This window comes from Mya arenaria, chromosome 9, assembly GCF_026914265.1.
Source record: "Mya arenaria isolate MELC-2E11 chromosome 9, ASM2691426v1".
Taxonomy (NCBI): Eukaryota; Metazoa; Mollusca; class Bivalvia; order Myida; family Myidae; genus Mya; species Mya arenaria.
In genome coordinates, this window is record NC_069130.1 from 27434195 (window position 1) to 27448059 (window position 13865).

At 35.6% G+C, this 13865-nt stretch overlaps 1 protein-coding gene across 1 annotated transcript; it reads right to left on the minus strand.

The window, feature by feature from the left end:
• Positions 1–1662: 1662 nt before the first annotated feature.
• LOC128203600 (uncharacterized) lies at positions 1663–13561 on the minus strand. Its single transcript, XM_052905087.1, has 15 exons — positions 13355–13561; positions 12038–12239; positions 11584–11720; positions 11046–11202; positions 10620–10753; positions 9987–10158; positions 9016–9149; positions 7709–7862; positions 7264–7400; positions 6541–6688; positions 6205–6359; positions 4357–4534; positions 3821–3957; positions 3430–3577; positions 1663–3079 (listed from the first exon to the last, which is right to left on the minus strand). The coding sequence occupies exons 1-15, from the start codon at positions 13377–13379 to the stop codon at positions 2740–2742; spliced, it is 2358 nt and encodes a 785-aa protein (XP_052761047.1). The 5' UTR covers positions 13380–13561; the 3' UTR covers positions 1663–2739.
• Between the last annotated feature and the right edge of the window lie 304 nt (positions 13562–13865).

Sequence of the window (13865 nt, forward strand, 5' to 3'; positions counted from 1 at the left end):
CGTAGTCGTAGTAGTCGTAGTAGTAGTAGTAGTAGTAGTAGTAGTAGTAGTAGTAGTAGTCGTAGTAGTAGTAGTAGTAGTAGTAGTAGCAGTAGCAGTAGCAGTAGAAGTCGTAGTAGTAGTAGTAGTCGTAGTCGTAGTAGTAGTAGTAGTAGTAGTAGTAGTAGTAGTAGTAGTAGTAGTAGTAGTAGTAGTAGTAGTAGTAGTAGTCGTAGTCGTAGTCGTAGTAGTAGTCGTAGTAGTAGTAGTAGTAGTAGTAGTAGTAGTAGTAGTAGTAGTCGTAGTAGTAGTAGTAGTAGTAGTAGTAGTAGTAGTAGTAGTAGTAGTCGTAGTCGTAGTAGTAGTAGTAGTAGTAGTAGTAGTAGTAGTAGTAGCAGTAGCAGTAGCAGTAACAGTAGCAGTAGCAGTAGCAGTAGTAGTAGTAGAAGTAATAGTAGTAGTAGTAGAACTAGTAGCATTAGCAGTAGCAGTAGTTGTTGCAGCAGTAGTAAGATGTTGTTGCTAATGCTGAAGTTGATTCAGGCTTAAATATCATTCTAATTGTTCGTGAGTGAGAGTTAATGCTACGGCGCAATATGTTCTCGTTATGCTATTCGCTGATCAGTACAGGGGAGAGAAAAAATGAAAGACGAATATCGTTCGCAACTCTGGGTAGTTTCCCCCTGCTGCAGTGGGCATAATGTAATTGGTCTTACCAGCCTATCTGAAAATGGCGGACACAAAATTTTAATGTAAAGGAATTCAACTCACAAATGAGCTAGTGTTTTGATAGCTCCATTAATCTTAATGTTAAATATTATTGCCTTTGTGAACGACTAGATGACTCCCATCCCTTTTATTTTAACTAAATGCCATATTTTGCAATCTTTGATTGCCAAATAATGAAGCAAACCCTGTTGGGGATCGAACCTACAAAATATTGGGTGGTAGACGTATACCTGCACCACTAGGCCACCCCATCCCTTTCTTTTTCAACTAATCTCTAATTGCCCAAATTTGTTGTGTAAGTTTTGGTATTTCTTGTATTTTTTTGCACGCAAAACTCTTCCACATGATACCAAAATAAACTGGGGTCTCTATGCAACCCAAATCAACTCATTTTTGGGACGGATCCGTTAGGAAGAATGAAGCAAGTGGACCCTTCTCAGTCATAAGGATTTTACACAATATGTTCTGAGTTAAATTAAAACGTGTTTTAGCTGGCGTGGCATTCTTAACAACTCGGAAATCTCCGGAATGCTTCGGGATAGATAAAGTGAATACGCTTCAATATATACAAACAGATCATGAGGCTGTCCATGATAAACGCAATTAAAATTAAACGTAGTAGACCAATTAATCTAATGAAATTAATGATTTTGGCTAAGTTACACAATACGCATTGTCAAAACTTGAAATCTGATTCAAATACTATACGTTTTCAATATCGGCAGCGCCATGTTTGACTACTTTTAAAATTCTGTATTATCTATGTCCGAGGTGTTCCGAATGTAGGCGTGTATCCAAATGATGACGTCATGTCTCTAGATGTAAAGAGGTAAGCATAGTATTTATAAAAGGCTGTAAAGGCCGACAAGCGATTCCATTGGCTAAAACAGAAGGCTATAATCTACAAACAAATATAACAAAAACAAGTGTTTTTTATTTGTCTTTATTCTTAAAACATGGTTAAATTTACAATTTACAAAATATAACAACATATGAAAGCATAAAATAAATTTCGTATTCACAAAAAAGTACACGCATTGGAATTTCTCTTGATCTATAATAATTCGGCATTCCTTTTTTAACACCTAAAACTTACTTTCATCTTCGTTGTAAACTAAAGAAAAACAATAATATTTTTTTTTAACTTTTTAAATTTGTTATAATTATATATATTTATTGTTTTAAATTTTCACATAACACATAAATCAAAATACGAATCAGTTCAGGTTTATAGTAACGTCAGAGGTCCGACTGTTTTTGTTTTTGTTTCCAATAGTTTATGAAAATATGGGTTGACCATTGCTTTTGTTTAAAAAACAGAACGTTTTGAAGTGAATTTAAATAAATTACTCCAAATTGAATTGATTTTTTTTAAGTTATAAAAAATGATACAAAATCTGTATTAACAATTCCTGGATCAAGGAAAACAAACAATGAAACTTGATACTAAAAGGGTTATTTGCGAGTTTCGCTGAATTTTAACATCACAGTAACTAAAGTTGTTAGAAATGTTTGTAATTTGATAAAACTGAAGTTCAATGTAATATACATTCAATCTCACGGGGAAAATTGGTGGTTTTAATCAAACGCTTCATCTGGATTTCTCGTAGTCTAACTATTTTAGAATAGTGAAACGCTTTTAACAGCCATCATGCCTCTTAAAGTTACAAACCACTTCCGGTTCTGCAATATCCTAATTAGTTACATTATCCCCTGATTTGGAAATATGATATTTAAATAAATAAACCGCCAAGGCCAGCTTGACCAGTGAAAGTTGTCTCAGTCAATAAATAACTTTTAATAAATAAATGCCTCAGCTAAAAATTCAACATTGGTCGTTGTTGTATGATTCTTGAACTGTTTAAAACGAACTGAACGTGTTCGTGCATTAAGATAATATACAGTTACAAATACACATAGCAATTTTCGACACATGTACTCACAGAATTATCATTTTCTATTTTATACACTGACAAAAACAATTCACAAAAACGAAGAGTTTATAAATCATACATTATTGTTCTCAAATTTTTACAAAAGAAGCACTAGTGAAGCCAAAACGCCAGTCAAAACAGCAAATACAGAAGCGGAAGTGGCGGATGCGACACCCCCGGGACCAGTCTGACCTCCTGCACCTCCAGCAGTTCCGCTGCCGCCACCGCCGCCATTACCGCCACCACCACCACCGGAAGCCCGGAGCGCCGTGGCGTAAGTGGCCTCGTTACACATCTCGTTGAAGTTGCGGACCTGGAGGTTCTTGCAATGTTTCTGGACGAGGGAGCACTCGAACTCGGTCTTGAGACCCACGACGTCCTTGGCGCACGAGGTCTTCCAGCCGTTCAGGTCACAACGAAGCTGCTCCATAGAGATTCTGCAGAGAGGAGAAGGGGATTTGAAAGTGATGTTTAAGATTTTCTGTAAGTTAAACACGACATACTGAATTAATGAGGGCAGTATAAACAATAGTTGAACTCACAGGCTAAATAATAGTATGTGTTTACTTAAAACAGTTTTCAGTACGCGAGACCTAAGACTTACGACTTGAAATAGCTAAATAGTAATATGTTTGAGGATTGTAAATAAAGCTATTTAGAGCCATACAGGACTAAGGGACCCTACGGGGCATAGGACCCCTACAGGGCTTAGAAAAGCCTGCATTATGTATTGCCGACTAATAAGAATGAAACTCGTCTAATGATGTGGTATCTGAATGTTACTCACGAGCAGAAGTCCCGGAAGTAGGCGTCTGGGGAGAGCTTCTTCTGCACCTGTTTGTCAGCTAGGTCCATCATCTTGGACTCTGTGTTGGAGATACACTGCTGGGTCTGGGCGTTGCCGCTGGAGAAACACTGCTGGCCCTTACCATACACTGTAAGGATTAATTGCAGTGGTTATATAATGACGACACCTATTTATGGATGGATTAGGGGCTGTTTAGGGGCTATACTCAATATAAACATACTTATTATAATCATAATCGATATCCTTCGACATGGCTCATTGAGTCTATTGTTCTAACATTCCAATCAAAACGCTTGGATGTTAATCTTAATCTAATCCTTAGTTTCATGTTTCAAATAATCATTCTTGGTGGAAATATACGTGTACATACTCTGAAGGTCGTTGCAGATGACGTTGACGGCTTCTTCAACGGAGGATTGTTGATGACCCCAGTAAGACAACACGGCCTCGGCCAGGTTACACTGACTTAAGACGTCCCTCATACACTGGAATACTGCGCCCTTCGACCTGCAGACAAAAAGGTGATTTTAAAACATGTATTCATACATTGTGCATGTATATTGTAATTTGGTTGATAATTATTGCATGGCTCTCTATGATAGAATATAACACTTGAGTTCAAATCAAACATAAATGTTTTAAAACATAAGTAGTTTCTTTTTCATGTTAAGTGGTATTACACATATATTCATGAAGGAAAGATAATTGTATTTTTATGACTTTTCCGAAAAATGAAAGACAATCAACTTCACGACAAAGACAAGAACACGTGGTCGCCAAGCGAATACACACGATAGCAATAAATCTGATGGTGCATTCGAATATTCTTTGTCTCGAAGTGTATTCCGTGGTCTCAAGGACTTCGACATAATAGAGTTTTGACTTTACATGATTTTAGAAACTCACTGGCAAAGAGATTTGGCCATAGGCATGTCTCCCATGAAGTTTCTTCTGTCGTGGGTAATGTTGACCAGGAACATATCGGGCTTCATGTTGAACTTTGTAAAACACGAGTTCATTGATTCGTGAATGTTGCGCACGCATTCTGGGACACCTTCAACTTCCGTTCCAGGAATCACGTGATCTGAAAGAAAGATGGAGGTGTGAATATTTTCAAAATTGTAGTATTTAAGAATTGTAGCAACATTTGAACGGTTTTAAATATAATAATAAGTTTTAATATATAAAACATCAATTAAAAGGCCATATTTCATTTTTTAACGAAGACACACTATGTGAATGTGCATGTTTTTGTAAATAAAACATATGAACGAATAAATAATACATAAATTGCATGCGAAATAGAATGAAAAATATGTAAACCATTACCATGAAACTGTATTTAAAAGTATGATTGTAGTAAACCAGGCATAATTCTATTTTGAGGAATGACGAATTATAAATGTTTTATAACATATTTGCATTATTTCATTATTAATTTATAAAATTATGACTTTTAGAAGACCTTTTATCGTGTTTTATTCTTTAATTTACCAAAGCAAACAAATGCAACACAAAATACTATTCTTTGTTTTATGTTATAAATGTTGCTTATGTGTGAAGAAAACAGTAGAAACAAACAAGTAAACGTTTGAAAAAAAATAGTATAACAAATCATCGTATTCACACAACTAAAGTTTATATAATATATAAAAAATAAAAAAGTAATGAAGTATTTTGAGTATGAAACAATTTAAGATCCATTTATATGAAAAATGGACTGAGAAGCATGACTTAATAGACATGATAATAAAAGTGTTTGTTTCATTTGGAAAAACAGACAGAAAATCAGAAATAAACAGAAATTAATATAAAAGTGTTTGTTTCATTGTGGAAAAATAGACTGAAATAATAAATAAATAGAAAATTATATAAAAGTGTTTGTTTCAGGATATACAAAGACAAAAATACATGTAAGAAATATATATACGGAACAAAATGATATAAATAACCATGCAAGAAGGATAGCTTTACCATTTGGATCAAACTCTGCAAATTTGTGTTGGCATACAAGCAATTAATGAATATGTTGGAAGCAATAAAGCATGTGCGAGAAATAGAAATGTACGAATCTGTATAAAATGTTATTTACATTCATGTGCATCTAATTAAATATTCGAATATATAGTATGAAATATTAATGGTGAGAGCCTGCATTCTTGAATAAACGGTTGATCGCCATAATCTGATTTTAATTGAAATAATAAGCAATTTTCAATATTCGGTAATATTCTTTTCAAAGATTGCTACTGAAAGACATTAATTTGAAATATATTCCATAATATTCTAGAAATCATGTTTCCCTATAAATACATTTGTATACACGGTATCAGAGATAAGAATATTGCACTAAGTAGAGTGTTATAAATAAGAGTTAAATGCGTTGTGTGAAGCGATATGGGTGCTCTTTTATCTAATACAAGCCAAATATAACCCCTAACTTGCGTGGTAAGCCCCGCCAAGCTGTGGCGTACCAAGTGGTTCAAAAAGCTTAATATGAAAGCATTGACCTGCTGAATACAGCTACATCTGTCTTTTTACAGATTTAATTCATAGCTGTTGTTGTATTCCAAAGTGTTACTACAGCTATATAAAACATACAGCTGTTGCTAAGCGTTTGGCGCCAAAATATACAGCTATATCTAAAAAGATAAAGCTCAAATACAACAACAGCTATACATTTACAGCTGCAGCTTGTTGTTCTTGAGCAACTTGGAACACCATACCAAACAGCTACTGATAAGCGCCGCCTACCTGTATTTGGGCAGATTGTGTCGATGTTATCCTTGTGGGAGTTGTAGCATCGGGATGGGATAAGTTGACATTCGAACTCGTTCTTGAGGGAGACGGCTTGGGTATCGCACGAGGGCCACGCACTTCCGTCACAAGCAACATGCTTTACACGTGCACTGCGGAGAAAAGAAATTGGTTGTTAACATTGTATTTAAGGGTGTGTCCATACAATTTAAAAGAATCAGTTGTTCAAAATTTGTTTGACACTTTAAAATATGACAATTTTATTACCTTGACTTTTAAAGCATTAAAGACCTTTCGTTTCCTTGTGATAACTCTGTTTTTCATTCAACTCACCTGCAGAAATCCTCGAAGAAGACTTCCATATTGAGCTGCTGTGTGATCTGTTTGGTGGACAGGTCCGTGATCGCCATCGTCATATCCTCCATACACTGCTTCGCCTTTTCGGTAGGGGATTTGAAACAGTCTAGGCCGGCCAGGTAGTCTGGAAAAAACAAGTATTGAAAGGTAAGAAGTCGTGGATCTCACCCCCTAAAGAGACACATCCTCGGGGCCTCTCAAAATGTACACCAGTACATCAGCCAATGGTAAATTACTGGCTTAATCTTCCGTTTGGTCAAAGATAGCCGAAATGCTAATTGATTGGTCAACATTTATCCAAAAATTAGTCTTAACCGTTCAAACGTTATATTCAATTGACTGCATGTCACTTTATCAGGTATTGTCACATTTAAACTTAAACATATGAAAGTAGTGTAATTATTTTGTTGGTGCGTGTAATGCTTATTATGGTGTTGTTTGTATTCACGGTCCACATAACCATTGATCTGTCAACTTAAACAGCACGATGTTTTCGAAAAAGTCTTGAATGGTCCGGATTGAAAACCAGCATGTCGGCAAGATCGACAGTTTCCGGAAATGGCGTAAATAAACGACTACTATTACGGAAAAGACCGAAGTCGTTCTGCGCAGTGATGAGTGTTCAAGTTCGTTGACAGTGACCAATAACATGTGAAATAAGACGACTTAAGTGATCTTACTAGAACTTCCACCACTTACCAGGGATGTCGTGGCAGAGGATGCCAACTGCTCTCTCCATGCCGTGAAGGTCGAAACCAGTCAAAGAAAGAGTCTGTTCGGCGCCGGGGCATTTGTGGATCACCTCGTTCATGCATGTAAACAGATCCTGTTTCTTGCTGCAAAACGGAAGTTGTCAAATATAGTTAAATGTTTGCATTCAGTTCAATAAAAAAAACAATAATTCTTCGAGGGCTTCAACTTCTCAGAACGTTTGATTAAGGTTTTCATTCAGTTCAATTAAAATCATTTATCGTTCGGGAGCTCCGATTTTATAGAACATTTGATAAAAGCTTTCATTCAGATCAATAAAAACAATTCCATCGGAAGCTCCGACTGTTTAGAACATCTGATGTATAGGTTAGAGGAATGGACATCTTTACCATGACATTAATCTTACAAGCTGAAGAAGTTCTAATGTTCTTACTTGCAGTATTCCTTGGCCTCGGCAGTGTTGGCGCCAATCAGTGCCCCAGCGTGGTCGGAGCTGTTGGACAAGTAGATTTCTGGTGAGAGCCCGACCTTGCCGAAACATTCACCGAACGACTTCTGGAGGGTGAGCAGGCAGGCACCGGGTAGGGCTGTTGGGAAGGAGAGGGGAAACAGTTATATAACGTGTATGACAGTTTGATGTAGACAAAATGTTGTGTGTGTAATACATACGACTATGGCAATTGTGTGTAAACAGGAAAATGTGTCATTACCAACTGAAATCCAATGTAACGAAAGTTCCTATAGATTTGAGGGAAATACTTTGTGACGATTGTTATAGAATGAAATCTGAGTTACTTTCTTAAGCATGAAACGAGATCAAAACTGATGCACAAAATAATTAACATGGTATAGTAATTAAATATAAGAAAAATAAAATCAGTGTATTTATGTTAGCATTAAATTAGAATCAATTATGTCAAGCAGTTCTATGTTTAAGTGCATGGATTAAATTAAAAAATAAACTGTGATAAGTAATTTTGTGATAGAATATCTGAAAACAAAACACCATAACCATAATGTTACAAGCATATGTGGAGTTGGACTGTTGACTTAATTCGTTTTTAACATGCACTATTTTGTTGTTTTATGAATATCAAATATTAAAAACCCATTTCAGTTTGTCTTAAAATAAACATACATTAATCCAAAAACTTTAAAGCCATACACATTACCACAATAGTGTATTATAATTTTACTTTGATTATCCATGGTCAAATATAAAGCAGTTTTTAAAATTGTTACCAGATTTTTTTAGATTTATTTTCAAATTTATTAAACGCGATTGTCGAAAAGATGTATTGCTGAATATAATATGAATGTGTTCGAAAATCTAGCTAGACTTATATAAACAATATACGAGGCCAGCCAGGTTGTGGGTGTATATAAATCTGTAGAAATATGTACACGGGTGATGGAGAACATTCCATACGCCCACAAGTATTTAAAAGGACAGACAATTTACTATATGCATTTAAAAGGACGCACTAAGACACCTTATTATTTTTTTGTTTAAACTTTTTTTTTTAAACTGAGTTATGCTAATGAGAATCTATTATTAAAACACGGACAACAGCTGGCAGATACACATAGATTTTGAACGTGGGGAATTTTGTCCGTCTCCCTAAAGTTACGTTAAATACATCTATTCCTCAAGATAAAACTGTACATCATTTCACCTTTTGCTGTAAAAATGAAAATAAAAAGTGCCAAAAGTCGTATATCATAACACCCGTTTCTTACATTTGTCACCACACGAGGTTGCCACGGTAATGACCATGTTGGCAAAGCTGGCTTCTACACCTAGCAACTGTTGCCTGGCACAACCGGCATTAATTATAACGTCCTTTCCACAAACCTCCAACGTCTTCCATTTACTAAAAGGTCACATGTGGTGTTAGTTTTATTTATTATTTTAACAGTTAAATCCAATATGGAGCAGTATCAGAGGTTGGACGGGCAAATTCAGAAATGTACAACTTAAAAAAATACACCAAACTATTATAGAAAATAGAGTTTCAGCTGTTTAACTTATAAAATTACAATAAAATTTGAACGGCTGATTGTTAATTGATTCGTTGATTAAACAATGAATTTAACTTCCTACAATTTGCCTTGTCCAATTACAAATACTGTTCCAAGCAAGGGAGGTAACTACAATCCGGGTCACTGACTGAAACTAACCAATCAGCTGACCGCGCCACAAACCAGGGGAGGCAACACTCAACTTACAAGTATCACCACAATAAGACGCAGTTGTAATCATGAGATTAGCAAACGAAGCTTCGACCATGAGTATCTGAGACCTTCCACATATATCCGTGTCCTTTGCGACGAGATTCTTTCCACAGGTTTCCAAAATTTTCCATTTGCTAAATGGGGCAGAAAGTCACAAGCGTGTTTATGATACCAAACGACAATTATTATACTGAAGTTGTCTGTGTGTCTGTCACACTTCCTTGATCAAGGCTAAAGCTGGTCCTTTTGAATAATAAAACTGAGGAAACACCTAGGTTAACAAGATAGGTACAGAAAAATAAACGTTTTTGAAAGTCATGTGATATGCATTTGAGAACATGTTGAACCGATAGAAAAATAGACAAATATGTTGGAGACTTTGGTGTTTCGGCGTATATCTAGTAAATCTAAATAAGTGCTTAATCTAAGGTCATACATATTAAGAGACAACTCACTGTTACGAAAATTTAACATACCTGCAGATGGTCTTTTTCATGGTTGCCTTGTCCTGTCCAGCCGGAAGAGTCTGTCCTTGTAGAACCATGAGGATAAGTTTCATATCCATGTTCAGAGTCTTAGTGGCGCACGTGTTCATGCCTTCCTCGAACGCTGCCATGCACTGGTCGGGATTGATTGGCTTTCCGGAACCTTAAACGTAAGATAAAGATTGGTAACATAAAACAAATGTTTTTTAACATAGTTATTACGAAACCGAACCTCCCAGATTATACATAAGAAAGATATTTTACATAGTCATTACGAACAAGAACTTTTATATTAAGAATAAGCCAAAATTGAAAGAAGTTTACTTTGTGCAAATATCTGAATACAAATATTCAAAAACTGTTGTCGCGTTTTGAAGGATCGCGTCATTACAGAGACGAAATGTTCGGCGATTTGGGCCTGTTACAGACTGCTCTAAGAATTAGTTTGTACACTCTTCACACGAGATCCATGGAAAACATTACAAATATACACAAAGTATGTAAATAGCAGCCTCGTTTGATTAAAATTGTTAGTGGATAAGTGGACAACAATGTTTATGCCCTCTAGCATTGAATAGGTTTAATATATTTGTACATCTACCAAACTTAAGTATATCTACTTACAGACGCCCTCGAAAGCGCCCATCATATTCTGGAGTGTAGTTCCCACCATGATGGTTTCCTGTGGCTTACAGTCCGTCTGAATGGAGGTCAGGATGTCTGTAGAGCACTTCAACATGTTTTGTCGGGTCGTCTGACTGTAAATTGCAGAGCAAGTGCGTTTTATAGATTAAGAATTTATATTGGTTAATTTGACGCGTAGATCAACTAAGCGAACTCGAAATAAAACTATTCATAAGAATGGGCATGCGTAAAAATAAAACAAATCTTAAATGATATATGTGACACTTTTTTAACAATATACATCTTGTTCTATAGACTCCAAATGGTTAAATATATAGGTTCGGGCTAATGCTGCCGTTGATTCAATTCAATTAAATCAATCTGAAATTATGATTGGTGAGGCTTTTTTTTATCGGTTCTACTAACCTGCAGGACAGTTGCTTGAGCTGGTCCTTGTTGACTCCGGCCGGAAGTGGCTGGTCGGCGAGTAGAAGGAAGAAGTTGTCCGGGTTGATACTCTGCTTGTTGAGGCAAGACCGGAAACCAGTGTCGAAGTTCTTCATACACTTGGATCCATCGTTCGCTATATAAAGGGAGGTAATAATTTGAATTTATATAATTAGCACGTATATAAATCCCCTAAGCTCCTTATAAAGGGGTTATATTGAGCAAATAAACAGAGAAGCTCTGAATAGAAAAAAAATAAAAATATTGTCGACCTTGTAGTTTTGTTTTTATTTACAATGGAGCTAACAAGACGTAATTGTAACAGTTTTGTTTCCTGGATCAAGGGAAGTAACAAAGTTGGTTATGATGGGTTTAGGTTTTGCACACGTGGAAGTCTGAGCCAATGCCATTTTTGCTCCTTTCTTAAAGAGATTCCTTGAAAGCAGTGTTGAGTAACCGAATCAAATTAAGGATGGCAATGCATGGACGTATATGATACAGCAAAGTGTGTACATACGGGCTCCGCAAATGTTCGCCAGTCCTGAGACCATGGAGTTGACGGTGCCGTCCATCATACCAATATCCGTCTGCTGGCAGCTGGGATCCGTTTTGGTCACCAGAGGGCCTATACACTGGCCGACTTGCTGCCGGTTACTGTAATACGGATATAGTTTAAAGTCAAGTTTTGACGCAAATTATAATGTTATCAAACTCGTGTAAATGATATGCGTATATCGGTCTAATTATCAGTCCTTTTTCTCTATTACATAAACTAATATCATAGGTGAAATAAACAACACCTGCAGCTTATTAAATAGTTTCACCCTTTATCATCAACAGAAGCACCAAAAACAACAGCAGCAGCAGCAGCACTAACCGCTATTCAAATCCATATCAAAGATAACAAAACCATTAACTTGTTTTCTAATTATTACTTTGTATTAGGAATCACTTCCGGAGATGGGACTTACGCGCAAAGCATTTGTATGAGGTTCTGTTTCTGTGGAGCGAGGTTTGGTGGCAGACGACTGGAAGTCTCGTTGGTTACTAGGGAGAAGACGATGTCAAGCTCAAAACCGCCCAGGTCCCGGAAACACTGCCGGAAGCCAGCATCAAACAACTGCACGCACCTGCTTTGTTGCTGGGCATGGATGGGGAGGGTTGCTGTTAAAGCTGAAGATGGGAGGAATAGTATTTATTGTATATGTTCATCATTTATCACATATAGAATAGCAGTAATATAATGCAGCTCTAAGGGGCAAAATGATAATGCAGAAATGTTCATCATCAATTTTCAACGTTATCATCATCATCATCATCATCATCATCATCATCATCATCATCATCAACACCAACAACAACAACAGTTTAGGGGGAATATATAGACATTCCAATATCGTTTTCATAATAAACAGCATTATTATTCTTGGACATTACAAGTAAAAAAAAATAGCACGTGAATGTGTATCTTGCAGATCCTATTTAATTTTATTTAAGAGTAAAAATAAAATCAATGAATGACTAATTTTAATGACTCAGAATTCAATCGATTCGCAATACCTTGCGATTTTATAACAAGGTTTTGAGGAAATAAAATAAATCCTCTGGCGATCACGTGATATGACATCGGTGAAATACGTCATTTCCTCTCGACGCCATATTGGAAATACAGTCCAGCAATGGACGAAATATGAAAATCGTACCACAGTCCCGAAAGTCTTTTTTATTTTAACTATTCTATCATTATCTTTCTTATCTTTTTACAAATCTCACTAGTTTAAATAGTCGTATGACATTCAACTGGCTTCATTTATGTTTGTCAGATATTCGATACTTTTTTCTCTATTTTACTTACATTTACTCTATTCAACTTGTTTAACCAATTTTTATACCAAACATATGAAAACTAAAAGGGTTTGACAGTAGAATAGACAGTAGAATTAATTAAATATAAACACATGAATAAAGATATGGCTGAAAATAGCTTGTGATTCTTTTAAACATAATCTCGTTTTCCATATTTGTAAGAAAAGCGGGTTCAGCTAATTTCCTAGAAAATGTTTTATATGGTTAACATAGATATATGGAATATAAATATTTCACATCAACTAAAATGTGTTACCAATTTCTTAAATTATCAGTATGCATGTAAGTCCTAGTTATATTATTTTCCCCCTTCTTTCATTTATTGTACATTTTGAGAAATTAAATTTCTAAATATTGAAGAAAAGTTTACTTCAACAAGGATAATAAAATACCTTTTTAAAAAGTAATAAAATGGTACTTACCTATAGATAATGCAAGAATCCACATTGTGTTTTTGTCCTTGTTTTTTTCTCACTTTTTTGTTTCAAACTTTTTATTTATTAAATGATAATATTATGCTGAGGTTGTTAAGTTTTCACGATCCTTTTAGTCTTTGTGTTAAACTGTAAATAAACAAAAACTGAAGACGGACCCCTTTAATAGTATGGGCCCACCTATGATGTGTAACGCTTAATGTCTCAACGTCTTGTGACGTTAACGCTTAAGAAACGCCTATCCATACGCGTAAAACTCGGAAGTTGAGTTGAAAATTAAAATCAATTAAACAGCCTCTGGGTTTGACATGTACGTTCATTTCCCATAGTGTATCAAATTCAATTTGTCAAAATGTCATTATCTATAGCATGTAATATTGGTGAGTTTTATTATTTTCAACGCTTAATTTTGACGTGTGATCTAAGTTTATGTACATGTATTGGCCTTTCTGACATGTATATGGGCAGAAGTATCAGATGTGTCCGTAATTAATGTTAT

What these genes read in the sequence shown, in the direction of transcription:
- LOC128203600 (XM_052905087.1), bottom strand. Translation starts at nt 13,379, where the DNA reads ATGTGGATTCTTGCATTATCTATAG. An exon ending in GGGCGCTTTCGAGGGCGTCT is followed by an intron (nt 10,159 to 10,619) that starts GTAAGTAGATAT and finishes CTTACGTTTAAG; the next exon opens with GTTCCGGAAAGCCAATCAAT. An exon ending in AACCTCGTGTGGTGACAAAT is followed by an intron (nt 7,863 to 9,015) that starts GTAAGAAACGGG and finishes CCTTCCCAACAG; the next exon opens with CCCTACCCGGTGCCTGCCTG.